Genomic DNA, 27013 nt, shown 5'->3' with positions numbered 1-27013 from the left:
AACTGGGTTTTGCTCCATTCCCCCGCGACCCATAATAGATAAGATGTAGAGAAAATGGATGGGTATATGTATTTATTTAGATATGAATGTGTGTATTATCATTTCCAAATCAAAAAATCTAAAGCGTGTCAAACTAAGATTATAAGTTTAAATACAAAAAAATACATTTTACAGTTTACATTGTATTTTTAAAGATTAAACCAACCTTTTCAGGCTTGTGGCCCTTTACAAGAAGGCAATGTTCAGTTAGGGTCCCGTGTCACATTTCACATGTCTATACATTTTTTTTAATTTCAGATATAGGTTGTTTTTTTTATTGCTTCAGATTTAAGGAGGTAAATTGATTGCTTCCTGTTTTTTATTTTCTCCAACGCATAAATCATCTCATGCAAGTTTATCTTGTGATGCTTCTGTAGTTTTATATAAATATGATTTTGAATTCAAGACTTTTTAATTTTTAGATTCTTGAGTTTGAAACATTACTAGAGGGACTGAATACTATTTCCACCATTGTCAAAAAGCTACAGCTCGGTTAAGAAATGAAGAAGGAGAAACATTTTTCTTCAAAATCACTTTTATTCCACAATTTATTTCATCGGGTCTTAAGGCACCCTGAAGAGATGTTACAAGTTGTTCTTTCAAATGCGGGTTCCTTTTAAGACTGTGTAAACATAGCTTTGAATAAGATAATTTCCTGTAAATCTTTGCTTAAATGATTTCTTTACAGTGCACAGACATTGTGTTTTGTGACAAAAATACAGTGTGAATTAAGTAAATATGATAGTGTATTATATATATACATTGAAGAGTAATAGATTGGCAGACAATCAGATCAACAGGCTGAAGAAGAGAGAAAACTAACAAACAATCTTTGAGACCCAGAGAGATATACAGATCACGTAAAGATATACAGTACAAAGTTACAGTGAACCTCCTCCAGCACCTCTCCGCCTAAAGAGCATTTCAACACTGTACCTTCTGTGTGTGTGCGTGTTTGTGTTTGTGTGTGAGTGTGGCCTCAGTCATCATCGACAAAACGCAGCACCGTGCGAGGTGAAGCGAGACAACTCTATCCCGTCCTGGAGGGCTCACACACATGTCGGCTATTGCAGTGGAGAGGTGAGTAAACAGGAAGACAGGCAGACGGACAGACGGACATGCAGACGGACAGACGGACAGACAGCACGAGACTGGGTTGTGGCAACGGAGGCCACAACACAAAGATCTATCTATAATTCCCTAACTATGGTCAGGATCACAATGTATTTATATGTCGAAATGGACTCTTGTAATTGGAATTCAATATACAGGGATACAGTGGCTATACTTGATTATCAAGGTACGATCCTATGAAATCTTTGTGATGTGAAAAATGTGAATACTCTGGAGATGTGTCGGAAACCCACTACTTTCTCAGATACACTATACAGCAAGATCCAAATCCTCTCAACGTCAGCGATGATACAGACGCTCATACAGGTCGGAGAGATGAAAACAATACTCCTTTCCTGGCAGGAGGAAAAAAATCGAAAGAACATTGAAAAGAAAGTCGTATCAGCAACTACACAATAGCTCCAAATGGCTGGTTGCAATGGCAATAAGTTACCTAGTCACATCAATACTAAAATAAAAAATAAACTGAGTGGAGGATGAGCAGTGCAACGGGTGGAGGTATGAAAGGACGGATGGGTGGATGGATGGATGGATGGATGGATGGGGAGGAGCTGAGCCTGTGTCTTGTTCTGGGAATCTTTGAGGAGGTCAGCAAGGAATCGTGAAGGAAAGAAGAGTCACAAATGTCAGCAAAGCAACATTCCATAAATCTGTATCAACCGGAAGCCAAAACCATCTGCATTTAACGCTTCGGCCCCATCCCAACATGCAGTCTTTGAGACACATCTGACACTTCCTTCCTTTTCGTTTTTTTTTTTTGTTCTTTTTAATCTTTAAACATAAATCCTTATCAAACATGGGCAGCCTCTGCACCCGGTTTCCCTTCTACCGGCCGTCCTCTTACTCGACCACCTTGATCCTGAAGATGACGCGACCCAGGAACTTATCCCTATCGTCGTTGTTGTTGAGGTCGGAGCCCTCTATCTTGCACTCCACCGTCAGCTCCTTGTTGTAGTCCTCCTTGTTGAGCAGCAGCTTCACGGCCACCAGGGGCTGAACGTAGCTCTCCTGCGTCAGGGGAAAGAGGCGGCCGTCTGTCAATAATGTGTCAACGTGTCGACGTAAGCCGACATGATCGGACTGGGGGATGAGTACTTACGTGAGCTTTCTTGCCGTAGTAGGGGAAGTACATCTGATCAACAAGGCCTTCTCTGGGGAAATAATGCATCTGTACGGGAGTGTCTTTCTGTGGAGGAGAACAATTGTTTAAGCGTGTGGCCTTAAAGAAATGCATTATGTTGCATTGTTATCATATTTGCAAGAACACATGAGACAGGACGTGGGAAAAAAAGGAAAAGCAATGACTCTGCTGTTTATTGAAGATGTTTGAACGACTACGTGGAAAACGTGTCGTGTTCTGCTTTAATCTGCGAAAAGGACGTTTGAGGCTGAAAATAACGCAGATTAGATTAAAACAACTTGAAAAATGACACTGAGATGAGTTAAGAGGCACCTGCATGATGTTACATAATGAAATGTGCTAACACCCCTACTGGCCTTAATCCTCATCATTTACATACTGTATGTCTCTTACCCTAAAGCCATCAGAGACAGCATGCAGAAAGAAATCACACACAAGAAAACACAAACAAAAAAAGAAGGAAAAAACGAAAGAAAGATGAACAGAAAGAAAATATTGAGACTTTGAGATTTTTGTATGAGAGAAATAAAAAAGGAAAAAAAAACACATACAAGCAAGTGGCACGTGCATAGTCAGGACAAACGGGTTTACTTTTATTGCGCAGCTGATGTAAGGCTTCCCGCGCGGCAACAGGCCAATGATCTATGAAGGAGACAGGAAGAGTAGAGAATTTTAGGGGGAAAAACAAACTTACATTTTTTTTTGTATTATTTTGGGGACTAAAACAATGTGGATTTGAAGGAAGCAGAGGGGAGGAAAAGGTTGAAAGAAATTAATGTAATAAAGTGAGACAATTCTTAGGCTTCTGACCACAAGCACGTATCAGTCAAAGTGGAAGTGCGCGTTACCCTGTTCATTTTCAGCAGCACGCACGGTTTTCCCTCAGAATATCCAAAGTTGGTGTCAGAGAGGCCAGAGCAAAGACTCAGGGAGGATCTCTTGAAGCGGCAAGCTTTCTTCGTCATGTCCTCAGTGTCGTCCTGCAGAAAATGTTGTCCTTGAATGCACTCCTCATTCTTCTCCTGCTCTGTTTCGTTATATCCTGAGAGAAAGATAGAGATACATAGTGTGGAGAGTGGAATTAATGTTATTATCCGGGTTTATTAATCCGTGTTTTGGGGGAGACTTGCACTTACTTTGCAGGAAGGACTCCAGGTGTTGGACGTACTGAGAGTACTGTTGCGGGTCGGATTTGTTGAATGCGATATCCAGAGTGTTGGGTCGAATCACCAGCCCTGCAACAGAGACGGAAAGTAAAGTAAACATTGTAAGTGATTCCAACAAGAGAAACTAATGCACAAGCAATTCTCCGTCCAGCTGCACTCATGTTATCTCACAGGATCAGACTTCAAAACAGGTCGATGCAAAAAGCAGCTGTAATGTAGTACATTATTGTGACAGCATCTCATTGGTGCAAGTATGAATAATGAATGGCTCAAAGAGAAACGCTGCCAGTTACAGTACCTGACAGCCCCAGCTCTATACACTGACCGTCCAGACACACTAACCTGGAGTGGGGACGCGGTCTCTGTACTTTGGCACATAGTCATCCAGAGTGAGCAGCATCACCCACATGGTCAGGGCGAACATGCCGGCCAAGAAACAGTAGAAAACCAGGTAGAACAGCAGGATGAGGCCTGGAGGAAGATAAGAGAAAGACAAGGAGAAAAGAAGGAGAAATTAGACATAACGAGGGAAGGAGGCAGAGAGGGGACATGTATTATTAACTACAAGCTTTAACCTCACACAGGCTTGGACAAATGCCTTCAGATGTTCTTTTACCGCTCCTCGGCTGCAGCCTGGAGAAAGCTGTCATTTGAGTGTACTATCCCTTTGAGAGGAACCATTTTGGAACAAGGGGGGAAATGCTGCTCAGTGCTAACAAACGTGGAGCCAGCATTCACAGCAAGAGATGCTCCATTTTAAAAACACTGCAAGTTTGAGGGAAGATGCTGCAGCGCTCAGAGCAGCTGCTGCCTCCTCCATCCTGGAGAGGAGGAGGGGGAAAAAGAAAGGGGGTCATAGCTATGGAAAGATCTGAGTCAAAATGGTTCACCACCATCCAGGCTCTCACAGCACGGATGCCCTCTAAGTTGACAGGCAAAAAGAAGGGATGGACCCCTCAGCTTCTTGCTGTACAACCCTCCCCCCCTCTCTCTCATTCCTCTTCAACAGTGTCCCACAATGCACCTGCCTAGTGCGTGAAAGAGAGAGAAAGAGGAGAGAGGGGAATCCCATTTGACCTTGACAGGCATGCTAATGTGGGCGGCCATGCAACTGCAATGGAGCATCCTACTGCACAGCAGCACAGGGGCCCAGGCAGCCTGACAGCCCGTGTGCTAGCCTATAGGAGCTGGCAGCTGGAGGGAGGGTGCTGTGGTTCTACCTCGCTCTGGAATTTACTGGGGGATCATTACATAAAAATGTGTGGCCTGTATCAGCTATGGATTCAGCTCGGGGAGGCTGGAGCACTCTCTTCTCATATGATTAGGTAATGATGGGGGGTTTCATCATCAGCTGCGGTCTACCGTGAGAATGTGATTTCCCTGGTAATCCTATTAATACAAATGATAAATATTAATAAGAAGATGCTCATCATCATCATCATCATCATCCTCATCACCTGGTGATTTCTGACTAAACAGAGGCTGGTGCGCACACACACACACGCACGCACACACACCTTTCATAGCATCATACATCTTGGTGAGCCTCTTGGTAGAGGCTTCTCCTTTACACCTTCATGTAGGCCTGTGATGGCCCCTCAGCTAATCCATTATCTACATGGCAGTCATTGTATTGCACACACTAACACACAGGCACATATATATAAATGCATAGATAGAGATTGAAGAGGAACACCTCTATAATGATTTGATATGGATTTTTTAAAAAAGGGACCAAATGCAGAGTCCGCTCATCCCCTGATTGGGTGCAGTGTGACGGGGATCCTTACCCCAGCTGCTGGCCGTGCGTCCCAGCAGCTCCCCGGTCCTCGGGTTGTAGATGGAGTCCTTCCAGCTGGACGTGTTCTCCTTGTTAGCCGGTTTATCCTCGGTGGTCGCCATGGTGGTGGTGTTTTTGTTTTGCGTCTCTGTCTTCCCTTTTTTTTAATATATATATTTGGTCCAAAATGTGCGGTTTCTTCTGCCCTTTAAAAAAAAAAGAAAATGCAGAAAAGCGCAGCGGGGCGATGCGATGAGGCGAAGGGGCCGGCGAGGCGGCGGTGAGTGGTTGGATCAATGGTTGGGAAGGAGTGGGCGGTGTAGAAAAGAGGGAGAGCAGAAGGAGAGAGATGCTCTGGTGGAACAAAAAAAACGAGAAGGGGAAGGTGAGGAGAGAGAGAGAGAGAGAGAGAGAGAGAGAGAGAGAGAGAGAGAGAGAGAGAGAGAGAGGGAGGGATAGAGAGAGAGAGAGAGAGAGAGAACGTCAGTGACGTCTACACGAACCCATAAATAGAGCGCACATTATTTCTCCTCATCGTCACTCATGTTATAATGGCCACCGTGTGATTGGGGAACAAACTGGAGTCTCCAACATGTCGGCAGGATGCGGGGGTCGTTCCAACCGCGAGAACGGAGAAGTGACACTTTACGCGGATTTGATGCATCCAAGCGCGTCCGTGGCGCTCAGCAGAGAAGCTGCTCCATGGCTTCTGTATTATACATCACAGTCTTCGTGATTTGTTATGGGTTCGCTCCCCCTCTTCTTCTGCGTACAAGTCGTGCGCACTGAGTCACCAAACCGGTAACCAATCCAACAGAGGCTGGAGTCCACAGCGGATGCGCTTCTGAGAAAAGTCTACACATGCACGCGCGCGCACGCGCGCGCGCACACACACACACACACACACACACACACACACACACACGTTCTTATACATACTAGTAGATGATGCTATTTATGACTGACTGGCTGAGCATGGATATTTGGGGCATTTGCCAATCCTTGTTGCTATGGCAATTGAGCAATACTGAAACTGGAGAGCGTGTGCATGTGTGCGTGTGTGCATGTGTGTGTGAGAGAAAGACAGAGAGCATACAGTGTGCATGATTGTAAACAGATGTGTCAAAGTTAAGAGAGAGAACACTTCACCGCAGAGTGGGACAGAGTGCAGCCTTTTCCCCATCAGCATCCAATTGTAGGACAAATGTATCATCTGCCATGTGATGTACATTGATGTACTGCTTTGGCAATATGTGTGCACGCGCATGTTGTAGCACTGACAGGTTAACTAAACTGAGAGAGGGGTTAGTAGACGCCCAGGGAGCAGGGTTGGGGGAGAGGATGAGACACTGATAGAATGAAAAAAGACAAAAGCTTAACTTCTAACCCCCTGACACTGCAGCCAACAATCCCAATGTGTCACATAGAGAGAGAAGGGAGAGGGGGGAGTTATATAATGACCCTGGTGCAGGGTTCAGCTCATATGGGGGAGGGGGCTTGGAGTGGTCACACTGCATCTAGTTCCTGCTGTCGGAATGAATTTGTTGCAAGGCAGGGCCCACCACTACTCATACGATGCAGCACCAGGCACAATACCAGCGCACGCACACACACACACACACACACACACACACACACACACACACACACACACACACACGCATTTAACTGATTAGTGTGAGAGCTGGCGGCACTGATTCATGGGTTAGTCCTATAGTCTGCCTCACTCACTCAAGAACATTTTTCTCTGTGCAGGCATCCCCACCGTGAGCCAAGCCCACCGGCAAAAAAAAAAAAAAAACGGCCCCTGTTTGAGTTAGAGCGCTGAGATTGACAGGTGGTGCAGAGAAGTGTGTGGGTGCAGGGGATGGACGCCTCGATGCAGAATAAGCTATACAGTATTGATGTGTGCGGTGTTCCTCAAACGCGTTAACAAGTGCACAATCCTCCCATTGTTTAGGAGAACCCCCTTTCTGTGCTCTCAATTAGCAGCCCCCTTCACCATACCAGCACCATGAGCAGGAATACACACCCCATTTGTTCTCAGTCACTCCATCCGCAGGCTGCCATAGCAACCCTCACAGTGAGGTCAGTCACATCAATGGGAAACAATCCCTACACTCATCTAACAGCCTACGTTTCTGATAATTCCCCAGGCACAAGACAACGGCACTTCCCCTGAGTCCATGTGGAGGTGAATCCCTTCAGGCAGCATCTGTTCACGCACTGTGTCAGTGACACGTACTGTCGGCACGACACGCTTAAATCACCACAAGGACACTGCTGATTATTCATGTTTTTAATACTAGCCCTTTTACACCTTACAAGATACCAGGAATGTTCTGTAATTAGGTAACAGATATGATACATATATTAATGATTGGTTATGTCCCAGCAGTTTATGTTCAAGTGTTAGATAATCTTACATGTGATGACCTGAAATGTCATTTTGATCTGATGTGGTTGTTCCATAGTGTCACTTTGCATAACAAGGATAAGTACAAAGAACCATGTTAGAGCATTAAGAAAGGTTAATTATATTTTAGAACTTTTCTAGACTGAGCTTCACAGTTCACGTTGTGTACAGGCAATCGTAACACGATTAGATCGGATAGCTCTGTCATCAGAGTTCGTCAGGTCAGGTAAAAGACTTGAGTCAAAACATTATCATATGACATCAACGCGGCTATCCCTCTGCACAGAAATACGTAAGGCTGGAACAAATCAACAAAAAACACACTAGTAACTAAAATAATGGCTACACAACATGGATGGACAAGTAATAACACTTAGTACAAATTTGAGCATGTCCTATTTCTGTTATGGGTCACTTCAATTCATGTCAATATTACTTTCTGAAAGGCAACATGCAAATTTGGGTTTCTAAACAAGACTCACACCTTCAAATAATAAAGAAAATACCACGTTTAAGAAAAAGGGAAATACTAAAATGGGTTTGTTGTTGTTTTTTCTGTAAGTGGAGCCTTTTGAATCTTGAGGTATGAAGAGCAGAAAGATTAAGTGCAGTCTTTATTCCTCCGCAGAGGATCGTGTGTGAATCTGAGATGAATTATTTTAATCTGCGGCTCCTTATTGACATGTGGCATGTGGTTGCTATGGCAAGTCCATCAATTACAAAGCTGTAAAGTCAGTCATTAGCGCCCCCGTGTGGAAAAATACTATAACAAATACGATTCAATCTGGATAAAATACTAAGAAGACGCTGCAGTGACCTGAGATCGAGAACAACAAGAGGATTCATCTGAAAATGTTGCTACAGTGTGAAACAATCAAGTATAGTAACGTGGACGTTTTCCACACTCCTGCAGTGCTATACTATGACATCAGTGTGTCTGACGTTTCAGCTTCTCTGTTGTCAGTTTTTGGCATCTGGACCAGATTGTGATACACAAAGATTGACCCTGGGACTAGTTTAGGGATGCAGCTAATTGTTGTTAGTTCTGGACCATCTGTATTCAAACTAATTTTGAATGTGGTCCATCCCTGGATCTCCACTGTCAAGGTTTGTTGTACCAATTCATGGATCGTCGGAGAGCTCTCTCCCACCTCTGGAGGACGGGGATGTACTCCCGATTCCGGCTGTCAGCACCTCCCTTGGGAACCACTTGAGGCAAGAACACCCTGTCAGTGCTATGCAGCTTCTTCAGCTCTCCCTGGCTCCTCCAGTAACCTGCAGTGACAGATGAGGACAAAGGAAGACTTAGGGAAACAACGTGAAGGCAAAGTCTTTTTTTAAATTACCCAGGAAATCCTAGAATTTATCAACGTGAGTGATGCAAATGAGTTCATTCCCCCAAATGAACAGGAAGTCAATGACTTACAGTAGAAGGTATTGGATATTTTGGATATCACTCAACACTATTGTCCACTGATCCAATATGAACTAATGCTCCTCAAGCACATAAGCATTCGTGACCACTTGCTCCTGTCCTGTTTTAAAACAACAGGAACAAATCCTTCTTGTCTGTTTGATTTGAATAAACACTTACTAATGTATAACACTCTAATTACATAATGTGAATAATTAAATAGAGAACAGGTTACATAACAAAACATCAGCTTTTCATTTGCTTTCCTCTGCCATTGTCAGCAAGAATAAAAATAGGACTTTTGATCACAGATTTTCAAACGAAACTCAGTGTCATGACCAAGGGTTGGAATATTTTTAGAGAAAAGTGCTGTGAAAGAAAAGAGTGAAGGCTTGAACTGTTTGACGCACAACTTCACACAGCTGGCTGCTGTAAATTAAAAGACTTACAACTCTGAGGACACTTGCCCCCTAAAAGCCTTTAAACATGTACAGTATTGGTATTAAGTGACTATTTTATATAAATGAATAAACTGTGGATTTAATAAGCACTAGCTGAGTTCCTGTTCTAAACCTGCCTGTTTGGAAAGGGCTGTTTGCTTGGCCTGTGGTAATGCTGCTGACTGTAGCTTTCTTTCTGAAAATGTCAAAGTGACCTGCAGTAACTGAGCCACAGCAAGTACAGACTGACTGCTGGACTCAGTCTGCAGAACCCTGAACACCACTTAAGTCGATGAGTCCAATACAGCATAATGAAAATATTGTGTGTAGATGTGTCTCTGCGTACCGGCTCCCAGCCCAGCGACAAGAGCAGCCCCCAAACACGACATCTCATGGTGTTGCCGTCTTGCTACCTTCCTGCCGAACAGGTCCGCAGTCAGCTGCATGACGAAGTCATTGGCGGAAACACCACCATCCACCCTGAGAGGGAAGGAACCAAAGACAAGGCCCTAAGTTACACTGCAGCTCACTTTACTGGAGGGGTCCAAGAGAAACATGAAGTAGACATGTAATGGATTGCCAATAAAAACTGGAGAAGCAAAGTACACAAGAGTCCACTCTGGTAAATTCAGACTACTGGATAAAACCTGCATCCTACGATCAGATATTGCACAGTAAGCTGCAGTGGCCAGACGTGAGTTAAAGGCGTCTTTTCCCCCAGCAGATCCAACCCACATTACTATAATCCCATACGTACTGACATGCACAGTGTACCTGATCTTTGTGATAGGAATCCGAGTTTCTTTCAGCATCGTCTCATAAAGCTGCTTGTTTCTGCAAAGAATTAAAAATAAGGAAGACCATGAATTATCATGATTCAGGAGTTAAAAAAGAAACAATCTCTTCAAAATGACGAACCTGAAGGCGACAGACTCCAGTATGGCACGGACCAGATGGCTTTTTGTGGTTGTAGGTTTGAGGCCCATGAGTGAGGCACAGGCTTTAGGGTCATTCAGAGGAGCCTTAAATAAATAGGAGTGTGTACATAAACATGTCGAGTGAAAAACAGATGTGACGCAAAGGAGAGGTAAACAATTACCTCATATCTTTTGCAATAAAGTGTAACCCAACAGTCTCTGGACAACAAACATGTTGTCCAGAGATCAACTTTGTTCTACTTGGTTACCCTATGTAACAGTAGCTCTAGGTTAAACAACCAGAAGTGATTTGTAATCATATCTTTGCAAATGAACCGTTAACATAAGGACACACACTTACAAAGGCCAGTGCACAAAGGAGGGCATAGAAAAAAAAGAGACACACAACCATGTTACAGTGGAAAATAAGGCAAAACTGGACACACATGCATGGAATGGCTAAATATCATTATTGTCAATCAATGTGCACTAACATGTGCTGCAATACATACACAAGTTTTTGCTTTGGGTGAATAAACTGTTATATCATCTGTTTAAGTGTTGTACTTCTGACTACTGCAACTCCCTCCTGGCTGGTCTGCCTGCTAGGTTTTCAACCTACTTAAGTTCTCTCACACTACACCGCTCCTCCGCTCGCTTCACTGGTTACCAGTGGCTGTCCACATCCGCTTCAAGACACTTGTACTTGCGTACCGTGCTGCAAATGGATCGGGCCCAATCTACATCCAGGAGATGGTTAAACCTCACACCCCAGCCTGTACATAATCACGACTGTTTGCTGTCCTGGCTCCCAAATGGTGGAACGAGCTCCCCATTGACATCAGGACAGCAGAAAGTCTTCACATCTTCCGCCACACGCTAAAAACACATCTCTTCTGACTACACTTTGGTTAAGAAGTTGACGGTCTAATAAACATCCTCAAAAAAAAAATTTAAGTTTAGTTGCACATATACTGCACGTTGTAGTTTGGCTTTTTTGAAGCTAATTGTACTTACATGATTCTTGCGGTTCTGAGTTTGTACCCTCATGGTTGAATGCACTTATTGTAAGTCGCTTTGGATAAAAGCGTCAGCTAAATGATATGTAATGTAATACACGTCTACCTGCAGGCCACTGAAGGAAGGTACGAAGCACACGCCATCAGAGTCACTGACACTGTAAGCCATGTCACTGGTCTCCTTGACGTCAGAGAAGAGCTCTGTAACAACACACACATTACATCTGTCACTAACTGACTCACTCAGCGATTTACTACACTTCGATAGATTTAAAAGCTATATGATAAGATTTGTGTCCACTGGGGGCAGCAGAACAATCTGAAAACAAAACACAAGCATATTATAAACTTTTAAAGTGGCTAAGCGCAACATGTGGAAATGCAGTTGCTTATTTAAACATCCTGCAGACACAGAGAAATATTAGCCTTCACTTGGGGTCATGTTTCAGGCCCCTTGGCAAATATCACGTCCCCTGTTTGCTCTGTTTTTAGTTCCCACCCACTCCTGAGGGATATATCCGGCTGTTTAGCTGCTACATTCTTCACTATGTTCTCCAGCTAGTTGCTAAATTTGTGTGTCATTTGGTGCTGAGCAGCCTGAAAACTGAAAACAGCCATGATGGTTTGAACCCTTCACACAAATACCTGAGGACCTGCTCAGTGTCTGTATATTTGGGTTGTGTCCCTGTGTTTTGCACTGTTAAAAGACAACATCAATACATGTGAATGAGCACATGAAAAGATGAAGATAAATTATGTCAGAAATGCTGCTTGTTTTTACATAGACCATTTTCCTTAAAATACAGTTTGGTTTTATTCTAAAGAATGTAAAAATAATTTGAATGTTATGATTCTCTAAATCCACAGTTCGGATTAGATCTGGATTTTTGAGTCACAGTTCACTTCATACTTTTAATTTTTTTTAGTTTATGGTTATGAACCACCCTGAGCTAATCATACCAACTTTTACTGCAGACGTGATCATTCAGTCATGATGGGATCAAACCAGTCATGTGAGACAATAAAATATATGTCATGTGCAATTTTTCCTAAACATACAGCTTGCCCTACACTTCAAATAGAATATATGAAATAAAAAAATGTGTTTTGTCACATGCAGCAGGGGCATCTGGTTGGGGTATCGCTGTTCTGTTGTCCTGAATCACGAAATGAGATTGTATACGTTCAAATCATGGTTTTCGGGGTCAGTTTAAAAAAATTGATGTAACTACATATATTGAATCTTGAATCTTGAATGTTATACACCAATCTTTCGTAGAGGAAACTTTTTGATTGCTTATCTCGTCCACACACACATATTCCGCTACGCAATGCAAAACTGATCAAAACTAGGTTTGCTTGTCTGGGCCAATAGATACGTGTCTAATCAACAGTTGAAGCCATGGCCCTTTCCTTGCTGTGACTATGTATGGTGATGTATAGTATGAATAGGACAGTACTCAGAGCTCCTTAGTCAGGTCATATTGTCCAACACCACCCCCCCAGCTCATTGTGTATACAGCTCACCCAGATTCTGTGCCCATTTGATGGCAGTGCCTGTGTCTGCAGAATTGCCCTCTGCAAGGTAAACCACCTCTGAGCCGATCTTCCATCCCACCAGAGGATACAGACCTACAGAGAACAAACACTGGTTTGTAATTTGCCTGCATATGTGGATATATAAGTATGGAAACTCTCATCTTACTGTGTTTTGATTTACCTGCTACAGATGTATGTGGTTTGCTTCCAGTGTTGATGTCCATGAAGGTGCCTGTTCCCATGGTGATCTTCACATCACCAACATCGAAGCAACATTCTCCGAACATGGCCGCCTGCTGGTCCGCCATCTGCAGCAGAGCGACAGTTTGTTGCAAACACACTGACTCCTAAGCAGGTTTAGTCTCAATGCAGCAACACTGAGTTTATTACTCACACGGTGTATGATATGGGATAGTGCAATTCTTATGTCCTTGGTTTTACTTCTCTTCTCTATCAATTCATTCCTTCCTTGTTTTATTTTATATGCACTGTCTTGTATATTTTTAATTTCTACCATGAAGGAGCTATAAACATAATGTAATGTTTAGCACATATATTTATATTAATTGTATCTAATTAACATTTTTTAATCATCATCAACTGAATGAGAACCTGAATAAAAGCCTCATGTTCCCAGTTGCTGATTAACTAAGTTCCTGGGATTAATATCCTTTTTACAACATAACGGTAGTGACACGCTGGCATAGATGCAGAAGGTCGCACGTAATTGGTTTTATAATCATAATCACACAGATAACATGTTTGATGTCAAGACTTTGACAACTCACCATTGACATGATTGGAATGGACACTCCGAAGATTGATTGGTCTGTGGAACCAAAGTTGTGGCTGGTGCACCATGAAGGAGAGACCAGAGACAAAGCATCACTCTCTGTCAACCCCCCCAACTGGAGGCCATGGGTTTGCAATCATAATTATACGTCTCTATGCTATGATTCAGTATTTTACAGTTTCAAACATTGCTGTGACGCTGAAATGATTTGAATGTTTAAATAACTTTGAAATGTACAGTGAGCTGGAAGTTGAGATTGTTGACTCACCCTGTGTTTTCTACTTTGGGCAAAATAGAGAGAGGCAGAGATAAAAGAGAGCACAGAAAACCACTCCAACACATCTGTAGAAAAAGTCACAATGCAGGGAATTGAAAAAAAGGTAACTCACACCGTACACACAGACAGAATCAGAATGTGACATACACCAGACCTGATAGGAGTCGAAAATGCCTGTTGAACTGGCGTTAGAATAATCTGTGGCATGAACGTGTCCTAAAACAGAAAAGTTGACACAAATGAATGTATCAAAAACAAACATTTGTTTCTGCTCTTGGACATTTTTCCAGCTCACCCTCTCTCACGAGAGTCGGCTGAAACATTTCTGAGGAATTTCATCGCTGACGCAATAGGATTGGAAACACAAAGAACATTCAACCTGGGTCTTACAATCCTGTTTAACACTGAAGTAAAAGTAATCCACCGGACAAATTATATATATTACTGTGCTGTGTTTAAAAAGAAACTAAGCTTATAGACAGATGGCTTACACGTGGACTCAAGCTCACCTTTAGTGAGTTTGAAGAGTAGCCAAGTGTCTATTGTTCCAAAGCAGCAGTTTCCTTCAGTTACCGCTTGACGAACCTGGATGAAGAGGGAAACAGGATGAGGCCGAGAAGAGAGGTGAACCCACAGCCTGGTTCTACTGTTCTATGCTGTATAATAACATAATAAGATGAAAATATGAATTTTGCATTGGTCAATACATCGATTATATATTAGTATTCATTTAACTTTTAATTGTGCTAGCAGTCTGTTTGACTAACTTTGCAACAACAGTGCGGTGCAGTTGAAAGCTGAAACAATTTATACTTATTCTCTTTGTCGAAAATTATTTGCCATTATTTTGATGATAAATTAATTATTTCTGTCATTCATTTTTAAACTAAATGTGACATGTTCTCTGGTTCCAACTTTTCAGATGTGAAGATTTGACGCGTCCTCTGATTTGTATCATTATAAATTGATCTTTGGAATTTGAGCTGCCACCTTGAGCTTCAGAACGTATTATAGGACATACATTATAGTTCACACAACGGTCTCACTAATCAGAACAATCATTGCTGTGTTAATAAACAAGGAAAATAATTAGTTGGATGGAAGTCTTCTGTTATCAGGTGAGACACATTATTAGGGACTTTGGTTTACAGTGCAAACTTAATAAAAACAGTGGATCAGACCAGCACACACGTAGCACTGACTAAACAAGCAGTTTGCATTATCACTGCTCTAGGATCATTTTATGTGCCTGCACTCATGGGTGAACTGACTCACCTGCTTGTAATGTGCCAGGACCCAGACTAGACGAAAGGTCACATGTTGAGGGGAGAAGACAATAAGACTTGCTGCAAGTAACCGCTTCTGCCTGCTAAGGAAATACAGCACCTTCATCACACCATGGATTGCCTGAGGTTGTTTGAGAAAACAAAAAAACAAAAAAAATCAATATTTTGTGATGGAACTGGTTTCAAATAATTTTAAAGTTCTACTATTTCATCCCTCCTCTCTAGCTGTATTTCTTATTCACTATACTAAAGTCAAAGACTCACGTTCATGGTGCAGGATCTATTCCAGGACCTTACCAGGTCCGCTGCCCTCTGGTCCTGCCAGCTGATGAAGTTATGATAGGGAACTCCAGTTTGTCTGTCAGATGAAAAGAAGATGAAGTAAAAATGAAGCTGAAATGAAACCGGGATGGAAAAGAACTCCACAGAGGAAGGTTCAAAAGTGTTCAACAGTGATTATTTTCAAGTCTGTGCACAAATCACATATAGACAAGTTAAAACTAGTGATTTGATTATTTTTTTTTCATTTTACCTGTCCCATGTTGTGAAGGTGCTTCGTTGAGATGAAATGCCAAGGGCTTCTATCTGGCGCATTTGCACACCTGCATCTATAGCAGCGGACACACACGCGCACACACACACACACACACTAACAGTTTTGAAACTGGAACTTGCACATAGTGATTATTGTGTGCTTTTCTTCCATTATAACAGGGATGTTTTAATGTATCCCGGGCAAAACAACCATTCACGTTTGGTATAATGTAATTCGATAAAACAACAGCACAGAATACAGACACCAAAAAAAAGCATGGAGTTAAAAAAATACCTTTCTGAGAGGAATAAACGAGTCTGGTGAACAGTAGAATGGTCAGGTTTGAGGAATGCAAGATTCACATCTAACCCTTGATATGATTGTGTATAGATGCAACTGTACCTTGCACAGCTCCCTTGACCACAGTGATGAACCCTTTCCATAGAGCATCTGGGTCCATCTCCACATGTCCAACCTCTGGAAACAAGGGAACAACCTGGAGAGAGCATTAGTGCAGAATAAGAATCAATGAATGAATAACACAGAGTGGGTTGTGTGGACGCCAGAGCGATGTAAAGAAGAAGACCTGGGTGGTGCATGATCCTCGGATCTTTGCCTCCTTGTCATAGACGTAACCCCTGATGGATGTTGTACCGATGTCCACTGACAAAATGAACTGTTCCTTCTTAAAACCGTTCCTCTGAGTCCCCATGGTGAAAGAATCCTGTCCCGGGCAGTAGTCCTCAAAACAGCCGCACCACGTCCATCGTCATCTCATGCGACTCATGTCAGCCCGACAAAAACCTTTATCTGCATCGGGGGGGATGTTGCGTTGAGGCTGTAACTTGACCTTCGGACCAAGGCTTCCCCCTCCAGTCCCAGTCCATGTAGCAGTCCCACCTCCTCAAAGCGTCCGGATCAATGCGTCGCTAAAGTGAGTTTCCTGTGGGACAGACGCGGTGTGATCAACATAGCGAGGTTCAGTTCTGTTGAGAGTCAGATCTGTTCAAAAACAAGCCTCAGTACGCGGGACTGCCGCCGCAGAGCAGAAGCAAGGGGTCTGCCACCTGCAGTCGAGGCTCGGTTCACATCAGGCTAGCTCATTGGCTAGCTGGCATAATAGTGAAACCTGAGCGCGAAAGTAGCTTGGACTAAATTAACCGTATTTTAAAACAATAAACTCCACTATAACAACAGTACCTGCCTCGTATGTGATGATACATTAAAGATCAGTTCGTTCTTTCGCCATTATTTTCTGTTATTATTATTGTGGATTTCCCTTTCGTTGAATCGCCCAAACGTCACTGACAACTTCAGTCCTTGTCGGCACACGTACTATCCCACTCATGCGCAGTGCGTCGTTTCAAACCAGTCACATGTGGGTGTTTGTAGCTGAACACACGTGTGAACACCGGCTACCACTTTAACTGTTTGTTAACGCGACGCACATCATGGCGAAGACAGACGTAAGAAAAGCTTTTTTCAGCACATGTACTATTTTTCATATTAGCCAGGCGTCACCGTGCATTAAGTAACTAGCTCGAAGCTAACGGTTGTTTGGTGCTATTAGCTGCAGACTGACTAGCTAGCAGTTAGCTGGTGAGAGTCTTAGCTGAAACCAGATTTCGGCCTGTAAACACAAACTGGTTCAACTGCAACTGTACGACATTGTTAACTAGTTTGTTTTAAGCGGGTAAAAACTTATAATGATGTTATTATGTTTTACTGTGAAATTCGGCTGGTTAAAGTCTTTTAACGTGGTTGAATTGACACATCTGGATCACTAAGAGTCTCTGGGATTCCTCTAGGACAAAGTTGGTTTTAGCCTCTGGAATTTCTACGGGTTTTGTTATATATCACTCTGGATTAGTGAGACAACACTCGTCTTTTGGAGACATGACCTTGGTTTCTGGGACAAGTCAATGAATATCTCCACTTTCTGTGATTATATAACGTAAATGGAAAATTTAGAAACGTAATTGTCTAATGGAATGGATTTTAAGCTGAATCCCTTCTCCTAAGAACTCACCATCACGCCTACATTATGTAATTAATGTATTTGTGTCTTTCAGACTCCGAGACGCAAAACAAGACAAAGTCAAGTTGTCACAGATGAAGTTGGAGAAGGGCCCAACACTGGTAAGTCAATCCTTTGAAATAACAGAAAATGTACAGTGACCATGACTGATTGGACTTTACTTTCAAAATGTCAGCAAATAATTATATTAATGATTTAATTTGTATGAATTTTCAGAAGAACAGACTAAGACTGTCTGTTCAAGTGAACTACCTGTTGTCACAGAAGAGGGTGCTGCCACAGGGAGCACAGAGACGAAACAGGAGGAGAAGAACCAAGATGAACAAGGTGCTGTAAATACATCACTTATTTGGTGTGTGACTGAATTTCTGAAGAACGATAGTAATGAATGAATGTACGTACCTGTTCAGATGCTCAGATGGACTGCGTTATCGAAGTAAAGGGAAGCACACCCACTGTGGCTGTATCCTGGGAGAAGACGAATGAAGGAGAGGGTGATGATTCAGAAAAGAGAAGCAATCCAAGTGATCAGCTGACTGACCAGGAGATGAAGGGGAGTGGTAAGGCTTTTTACAAGTTAGGAAACCTTTCACTGAAATGTTTGGCATACAGGTCTTTATGTTGAAACTAAAAATATAACTCATTTGAAAAAAAATACAGCATTGTGATTTGTTAGACTCGAAAAGGACAAGGCATTGTCTGATTACCTCACAAGATTTGTAACCACTCATTACACAACCTTTTAGCCTGAATGACTACACAACCTTTTAGCCTGAATGACTACACAACCTTTTAGCCTGAATGACTACACAACCTTTTTAGCCTGAATGACTCATTTATTTCCCAAGTGAAAATATGTTTTTTGATTCAAGTTGCTGGTAACCTCAAATTATGAAACTCTCTAGAAGCTTGAGCAAGTTCTACAAAATAGTTAACTGTTTTTTCTGGAGAAGGCAGGCTGAATTCACAACAATTAGAGGTTCCAACGTGTTTACATTGTTCTTATATTGTCCTATAAACAATGTGCCCGAGTGCAGGTCTGAGCGGTGCCAGTAATGAAGTTTCCCCTTTAGAATCTCAAATGGACACTGCCACTGGAGAGAATGAAAGTACAACCACAGTAACTGAAACTGGGACAGAGAAGCCTGAAGGACAGAGCATCTCTATTCAACAGGAAACCAATGGAAATGAACAGATGGTTGTTGAAGAGAAAACAGGTAAGGACAGTTAACATTTCTTAGTCAGTGATAAAACCTCTGCTTCAAGTAGTTCAGACCTGGGAATAAAATCTGTCCTGAGTGATATAAGCTCTAAGTAGCGGACAATCTCCCGCTGCGTTGGTCATTTGTGAAAGGCAAAGTCCAAATGCTATTTTGCAGACATCCTCTTGAGTTCATGCCTAAAATGGCTTTAGTGAACAATCTTGTAACCAAATAACTAACTTGTTGTCTATATGTTACAGTGGAAACAAGGAAACGGAAAAGCAAGGCACAAGCTAACGTTGAGACTTCTCCAGCAAAGAAAACAAAGATCATCAATGACGGTATGAACTCAAAATGAGACCAATTGTTAAATTCATTCAAGTCCCTACGTTTCTTAGGTTCTGTCATCACATTTTCACTCTCTTTGTTGTTGTAGGTTTTTGTCTTTATGTTGGCAACCTGAACAACACCAAAACATTTGAAGAGGTGAAAGATTCATTAGCAAACTACTTCATGACACAAAGTCTTCTGTTTCAAGACATCAGATTAGACCGGTCCAAGTGAGTATTTGTTTTTTACTCTCAGGTTATTTGAGCAGAAAACCTATTGTAGATGAATTTGACAGATTCTAAATGAACTCACCTCTGCTGTAGAAAACATGCACATGTAGATTTGGCCTCCGAGATGGACCTGACCAAAGCCTTGACGTTGAACGGAGAGATGATCCTGGAGAAGCCAGTGAGGATTGCCAAAGCAAAGGTCAAAAGTGCTGTCACAGTGCCAACACCGGAGGAAAAAAAAGGTAACTCCTTGAATTGTTCATTTACACATTAATTTAAATCATGTTTCACTTGTCACTAGATAAAGATGCAATGGTTATGGCTCTGTTCAAAGCACAACCACAGGCAACAATCGTGATTTATGAATCCAGGAATACAAAATACAAAACATAAACATTTAATGTAAGAGGACTGCTCTGTCTACAGCTGCCAGAGATACCCGATGTTTGTTCGTGAAGAACCTGTCATTCACTGCAACAAAAGCAGACATTCAGAAAATCTTCCAACGCGCCATCAACGTCAGGTTTCCTGATCGAGCTCAAGGACCAAGCAAAGGGTGAGAGTTTTAAAAACCTCTACAATTGTGTAAAATGTGCATAATAACCTTCTATTCAGGAATGCAAGGACAATGGTGTTTCTAAGAACACAAGAAAAATGCGTATTGATATTTAGAATTCATGCTGCAGTATTAGGGCCACTGAGGGAAAAAAATCTGAGATGTCGAGAATAAAGTCAGAAATTTACGAGAGTAAAGTTGTAATATCATGAGAATAAGGTCATTGTTTTAGGCCACAAGTCATTTTAGAGTTCAAATATCAGAAGATCAGCCAGTCATCAGTGTTAAATTGTTATACTTAAGAATAAGTTTCACAGATATTAAAATACATTATCTTTCGGCTCATCAGCACCACAGTATCATTGGTATCAGGAGGATTGTACAAGAGTATTCTTAAGAAAGAATCGCACAGATTTGGAAGAAGTTTGGTTTATTGTGAGGTTATTGGTTGTATCTGCGTGTTATTCATAGAGGTTTTTGTAGTTTCTCCAGAAACTGTGAGATTGGTATTCAGGATTTTGGAACCAGAATGAGTGAAACTCCAGGGAGCACAGGTTCCCCTGCTGCTTATTCCTAAAATGTCTCTTTATTCTCTTAATATTATGACTTTTTTCCTGTTGAATTACAACTTAATTCTCGTAATATTACGACATTCTCGGGGGGAAAAAATCTTCAATATGGCTCTAATACTCTTTTGTGGTAATGTTTACTAAATGAAATTTGTTTATTTGTCAACAGGATTGCCTTTGTGGAGTTTAAAAATCCAGCCATTGCCAAGGATGTACAGAAGAAAATGCAAGGAGTCAAGATCGAAGATCGAGTTTTGATTGTGGACTTTGTCGGAGAAACAAACGTGACTAAAGTCAGCAAAGCTTCTGACGCCAAAAGCAACACAAAAGGTAAATTCTAGACAGTTTACAAATCTACTGTGAAACGTTAACATAATACTAAAGCTAATTAAATTCATTTAGTTTTGTTCTGAACATCAGTTAATTAAATATGGACTCTTTTAGCAGTTTTCACAAAAGGTTATCCCTCATTTCTCGCAGCTGTTGCTTCTCCAAACAACACGTTATTTGTGAGCAACATGTCATACGACTTGAAAGAAAAAACCCTCAAGAAATTATTCCAGAAAGCTATTGACATCAAAATGCCTCAAAGCCAAGGCAAATCAAAGGGGTAAGTACACCGGCCCACGTTGTCCTTTGTTTTTCAAAGAAGAAAGTGTTTGAATATTCTCAAGAAACATCTGTAATTCTCTGCAGATATGCGTTTGTTGAGTTCGCAACCGTGGCAGAAGCTGAAAAGGCCTTAAAATCCACCCAAAAGGTCAACATCTTCAAGAGGACAATCAGAGTGCAATTCTTTGAAATGAGAGCGGACTCAGATAAGACAAAAGGTATGCGTGATAAATCCATGTATGTTACTCGTCTCATAAGCTGCTTGATCAGGTCAATTTGATACTTAATAATGGCAACAATCAAGTGTTTCTGCAGTCATTTTGGTTCTCTTCAGACCTGGTATAAACATCTGTCCTGAGAGAGCTGATCACAAGTGAACAGCGTACCTGGCATTAAAATGAGTCCTGAGTGTGTCTCCTGTGACCCCTTGAGATTGGATCTCACTTCCCTACTCTATATACAAGTTTATTTGTTTATCATTTGTGTTCACACTGTTTGTTTTTTCACACACTGTGAAAACAATGTAGTCACATGCGTTCCAGACCAGTTCCCAATATGGTCTGAGTGATCAGGTCTCGGGACACATTTGGGTGTGATCAGTCCTGTACTTAGTGCTGACCACTTGTGATTGGATCACTCAGGACGCATGTTAATACCAGGTCTGAGCAGGGCCGTTGAGTTTGTATAAGTTATGAAAATCTTGAAACCAGAGTTGTGTTTTATTCCCTGTTTAGCGGATTTAAAAACACTGATAATAGGGAACCTTTCTGAGAAGACGACTGCGGAGACTCTGAAAAGTGCCTTCGAAGGAGCCCTCACTGCAAAAGTCGCTGTGGATAAAGAGACCGGAGCTTCAAAGAGGTGGGTGGCATCAAGTTGATCATTTACTGTGGCGAAAGTGTAAAGATGTCGCCTGTTCTTCAAGTCTCCTTTACAATGTCTGCTTCATTTTTCTCAGGTTTGGTTTTGTGGCGTTTGAGAGTGAAGAAAATTGCAAAGCTGCCAAAGAAGCCATGAAAGACTGTGAGATAGATGGCAGCAAAGTGACTGTGGCTTACACAAAACCAAAGGTGGAGCGAGACGCCAAAGGATTGTTGTCGGGACATCCCGGTGGTCAGCCTGCAGGTCGGGGCAGAGATAGAGGAGGTAACTGGTTTATCAAGGAGATGGCAGTAAATGATGAATTTAATTTCAGTGTAGGTTTATAGCTGCACAAATCTATATTGTTACATTGACATTTTTCATGAAATTCAATTTAACTAAGTGATGATATGTGTATTTTGTAATCTTAGTCTGTTGTGCTGCCGTGACAAAAAATACTATGAATGCAGCTTGAATAAATAAAGTTTAGCTAACCCCTCACACCACTAGGTAATCTATTGGATCTACCATGTCATGTCGGACTAGACTTAGTTGAGAAAGTTCGTCACTTTTACTGGATCAAATATTTTTTCTTTGTCGGTATTTTTTAAATTTATTTATACAGTTTTTTCCTTTTAGTAAATTAGGGGAGTTTATATTAATACAATTTCAGAAAACATGCCAGAGTTATACAAAAAGAATCCTCTCGGACCATGAGCAGGCAAAAGAATGTTTATGAAGCGCATTCAATGGCTGTGACTGGGGAGGTAGAGGGGGTCGACCATTATTTGGTGAGTCAGTAGTTTGATCCCCAGCTCGTCCAGTCCGCATGCAGAAGAGTCCTTTGGACAATTTTCCTCCCTGACGGCTGTGCTGTTAGTTTATGAATGGATGCACGACTGACAAAGTGCCTGATATAGGAGATAAAGCTGCTTGATCAGGTCAATTTGATAATTAATAATGGCAACAATCAAGTGATTCTAAAGTTTTGGTTCTCTTCAGACCTGGTATTAACCTCTGTCCTGAGAGAGCTGGTCACAAGTGAACAGCGTACCTGGCATTACAATGAGTCCTGAATGTGTCTCCTGTGACCCCTTGTGATTAGATCTCAGTTCCCTACTCTATACAAATAAACATGTATATCATTGTGTTCACAAAGACCAATGATGTTGTTTTTATCCTGTGTGTGTGTGTGTGTGTGTGTGTGCGTGTGCGTGCGCTAGCTAGCTAGACAGAGGAGTCAGGAGGCATTGAATGAATCTTGTGCTCCTCTGTCTAGCTAGCTAGCTAGCTAGACAGAGGAGTCAGGAGGCATTGAATGAATCTTGTGCTGATGGGAAGAAAGATTTTAGCAATTTAAGAAAGTATCAATCATTGTGATCAGTTTTGATATTGTGACAGTGGCCTCAAACAAATCAATGGATTGACAAAGAGAAGTGTACAAATATGTTTGATTCATTGTGAAACTGTAATTGGCCAGAGTAAGTCAGCTGTGTGTGTGTGTGGGGGGGGTGGGTGGTGAAAACAATGTAGTCACATGCGTTCCACACCAGCTCCCAATGTGGTCTGAGTGATCAGGTCTCTGGGTGTGATCAGTCCTGTACTTAGTGCTGACCACCTGTGATTAGATCGCTCAGGACGCATGTTAACACCAGCTATGAGCAGGGCCGTTGAGTTTGTATGAGTTATGAAAATGGTAAAAACTCAGTTGTGTTTTTCTCTGTTTAGTGGATTTAAAAACACTGATAATAAAGAACCTTTCTGAGAAGACGACTGCTGAGACTCTGAAAAGTGCCGTCGAAGGAGCCCTCACTGCAAGAGTCACTGTGAATAAAGAGACCGGAGCTTCAAAGAGGTGGGTGGCATCTAGTTGATCATTTACTGTGGTAAAAGTGAAAAGATGCCCCTGTTCTTCAAGTCTCCTTTACAATGTCTGCTTCATTTTTCTCAGGTTTGGTTTTGTGGAGTTTGAGAGTGAAGAAAATTGCAAAGCTGCCAAAGAAGCCATGACAGGCTGTGAGATAGATGGCAGCAAAGTGACTGTGGCTTACGCAAAACCAAAGGGAGAGCAAAGCGTCAAAGGAGGGATGGCTGGACCTCCCGGTGGTAAGCCTGCAGGTCGGGCCAGAGATCGAAGCAGCAGCACAGCAGGTAACTGGTTTATCAAGGAGATGGCAGTAAATGATGAATTCAATTATGGTGAAGGTTTATAGCTGCACAAATCCATGCAGCTTTAATAAATGAGTTTTAGCTAACCCCTCACCGGCCAGATAGTCTGTTAGATCTACCATGTCATTTCAGACTAGACTTTGTTGAAAAAGCTTGTTACTTTTACTGGATCAAATATTTTTTCTTTGTAGGTATTTTTGAAATGAATTTATATTTTATTTTTCCTTTTAGTACAGTAGGGGAGTTTATACTAATAAAATATCTGAAAACATGCCAGAGTTATACAAAATGACTCCTCTTGGTCCATGAGCCGGCAAAACAATATTTATGAAGCACATTCAATGGCTGTGACTGGGGAGGTAGAGGGGGTCGACCATTAATTGTAGAGTCAGTAGTTTGATCCCCAGCTCGTCCAGTCCGCATGCAGAAGAGTCCTTTGGACAATTTTCCTTCCTGATGGCTGTGCTGTTAGTTTATGAATGGATGCATGACTGACAAAGTACCTGATATAGGAGATAAAGCTGCTTGATCAGGTCAAATGAATAATTGCAACAATCAAGTGATTCTAAAGTTTTGGCGTTTTGGTCACATGTGTTCCAGACCAGCTCCCAATGTGGTCTGAGTGATCAGTTCTCTGGGTGCGTTCAGTCCTGTACTTAGTGCTGACCACCTGTGATTGGATCACTCAGGACGCATTTTAATATCAGGTCTAAGCTATGAATTTGGTGATAGCACAGTTGTGTTTTTTTTCTCTGTTTAGTGGATTTAAAAACGCTGGTAATAAAGAACCTTTCTGAGAAGACGACTGCAGAGACTCTGAAAAGTGCCGTCAAAGAAGCCGTCACTGCAAGAGTCATTCTGGATAAAGAGACCGGAGCTTCAAAGAGGTGGGTGGCATCAAGTTGATCATTTACTGTGGCGAAAGTGTAAAGATGTCGCCTGTTCTTCAAGTCTCCTTTACAATGTCTGCTTCATTTTTCTCAGGTTTGGTTTTGTGGAGTTTGAGAGTGAAGAAAATTGCAAAGCTGTCAAAGAAGCCATGGAAGACTGTGAGATAGATGGCAGCAAAGTGACTGTGGCTTACGCAAAACCAAAGGTGGAGCAAGACGCCAAAGGAGGGATGGCTGGCAGAGATGGAAGTGGCAACAGAGGAGGTAACTGGTTTATCAAGTTAGTTGAGAAAGCTCCTCACGTTTGATGGATCAAATTATGTATCTTCTTTGACTTAGTGAGTGTCTGAAATCACTCACTAATCACTATGTAGTCCACTATTTGGTGGGTTCGCCATTTTGCAGAGCTGTCCGAATGTTCAGGGAAATTTTTAATACCCTATACAGTGGATTCATTGTTTTTCGCACAATGCATCGTGAAAAGTAGTGTACAACCAATGGTCCCCAACAGAGCAATATATACCATCATGCATTGTGCTTGCGGTGGAGAGGAGAGAGTGCAGCAGGAACATCCAGACCTGTCGTGCAGATGTAAATGAGAGCAGAGCATCACAGCCCGAACTGCATCAAACAAGTTTATTTCCACATTTAAATATGGTCATTCAGTGTGGTTTTTATTACCAAATTTAAAATGTATTATTTTAATAATTTTTTCATTTTACACCGGCCGATGTTAGTTGTAAGACTGCGACTAAAGTATTAAGGGCAGAAAATGCACGGGTGGTGTCTGAAAATGTTTTTTCTTTTGCGAATGAGCTCCCTATGTAGTCCTCTACATAGAAGACACGATAGAGTAAAGTAGGTGTTGGTGAATGAGTGGGTGATTTCAGGTACAACCTCAGAGCATATCTGATTCTGGGTAGATTTCCATCACCAGCACAGGACTGTTGCTTTCTTTCATTGGTGTCTGAACATGGTGATTGTCTCTGCTGACTGACTTGAATTAGATGAGTTTTGAGCCAAAGTCATTTTTCTATTTATTTTTTTGCAGGAAGAAGACGTAGAGCCAGGACACCACAGGGAACTGTGGAAAAAGTGACAAATAAAGTCTAACTTTGTACAAGACTCTGACTTTGGGTGGATGTACAGACAAAGTTTGTGAGGCTGTGAACATGTGTACAATATTGTTTGTCCTGACTGTAGTACATGTGGCATCGTGTCATTTTTATTTTCTATTAATTCATAGCTACTATGAAGACATAAGTAAGAAGCCTGACTTGTTTTACCATTATGCAGGTTTGTCACGTGAAATGTTGAAGATTGAATCTGCTTGTAATCATGTGAAGATAAAGATTTTAAAATGTGATCAGTTGTGTTTTTTTATTGAAACTATATTGTGATTAAAGAGGGTGACAGCAGGGCTCTGGTGACACTCACCTGGAATAACACCAGACCCACAGCTAAAACATGCCCCCCCCCCACCCCCACCAGTGGGTAATAATCCAACACTTAACATTTGGACAGAAGTAAGAGGAAAACTGGGATTCCTCCACATTGCACAGTTGGATCCTGCAGCTCTGTGCACATGTCGCTGCAGGGTCCCCACGTTGTAGCGAAGTGCTCGGATTGAGCCCAAACGTGGTGTGTGTGTGTGTGTGTG

The 27013-nt window shown here is 41.9% G+C and overlaps 3 protein-coding genes and 1 long non-coding RNA gene across 11 annotated transcripts; 2 read left to right on the top strand and 2 right to left on the bottom strand.

Annotated features, from left to right (window-relative positions):
- Positions 1-1915: 1915 nt before the first annotated feature.
- atp1b3a (ATPase Na+/K+ transporting subunit beta 3a) lies at positions 1916-5678 on the bottom strand. Its single transcript, XM_034613280.1, has 7 exons — positions 5271-5678; positions 3823-3951; positions 3451-3549; positions 3163-3356; positions 2906-2956; positions 2273-2359; positions 1916-2181 (listed from the first exon to the last, which is right to left on the bottom strand). Exons 1-7 carry the CDS (start codon positions 5380-5382, stop codon positions 2014-2016), a joined length of 840 nt encoding a protein of 279 aa, XP_034469171.1. The 5' UTR covers positions 5383-5678; the 3' UTR covers positions 1916-2013.
- LOC117778059 lies at positions 4179-11212 on the top strand. Its single transcript, XR_004616721.1, has 3 exons — positions 4179-4189; positions 4962-4965; positions 11057-11212. It is a non-coding gene; the product is annotated as an uncharacterized LOC117778059 (long non-coding RNA).
- On the bottom strand, positions 8691-17160 carry gk5 (glycerol kinase 5). Its single transcript, XM_034613278.1, has 16 exons — positions 16483-17160; positions 16299-16392; positions 15894-15969; positions 15626-15719; positions 15351-15482; positions 14585-14660; positions 14230-14291; positions 14067-14140; positions 13794-13854; positions 13187-13313; positions 12994-13098; positions 11573-11667; positions 10449-10552; positions 10305-10364; positions 9877-10010; positions 8691-8951 (listed from the first exon to the last, which is right to left on the bottom strand). Exons 1-16 carry the CDS (start codon positions 16606-16608, stop codon positions 8779-8781), a joined length of 1593 nt encoding a protein of 530 aa, XP_034469169.1. The 5' UTR covers positions 16609-17160; the 3' UTR covers positions 8691-8778.
- Positions 17161-17208: 48 nt separating this feature from the next.
- Positions 17209-26719, top strand: LOC117778056 (nucleolin-like). Of its 8 annotated transcripts, none has more exons than XM_034613270.1 (19): positions 17209-17362; positions 17969-18035; positions 18154-18261; positions 18345-18494; positions 19008-19151; positions 19397-19477; positions 19573-19696; positions 19790-19938; positions 20123-20252; positions 20991-21151; positions 21302-21431; positions 21518-21651; positions 22168-22294; positions 22392-22579; positions 24023-24149; positions 24246-24445; positions 25224-25350; positions 25448-25617; positions 26405-26719. In XM_034613270.1, exons 1-19 carry the CDS (start codon positions 17348-17350, stop codon positions 26464-26466), a joined length of 2394 nt encoding a protein of 797 aa, XP_034469161.1. In that variant the 5' UTR covers positions 17209-17347; the 3' UTR covers positions 26467-26719. The 8 variants fall into 8 exon arrangements, with proteins under 8 accessions (XP_034469161.1, XP_034469162.1, XP_034469160.1 ...); XM_034613271.1 differs by having other exon boundaries at positions 18151-18261; positions 18345-18450; positions 19006-19151; XM_034613269.1 differs by having other exon boundaries at positions 18151-18261.
- The last annotated feature ends 294 nt before the right edge of the window (positions 26720-27013 follow it).

This window comes from Hippoglossus hippoglossus, chromosome 17, assembly GCF_009819705.1.
Source record: "Hippoglossus hippoglossus isolate fHipHip1 chromosome 17, fHipHip1.pri, whole genome shotgun sequence".
Taxonomy (NCBI): Eukaryota; Metazoa; Chordata; class Actinopteri; order Pleuronectiformes; family Pleuronectidae; genus Hippoglossus; species Hippoglossus hippoglossus.
This window is presented reverse-complemented; position numbering and strand designations above follow the sequence as displayed.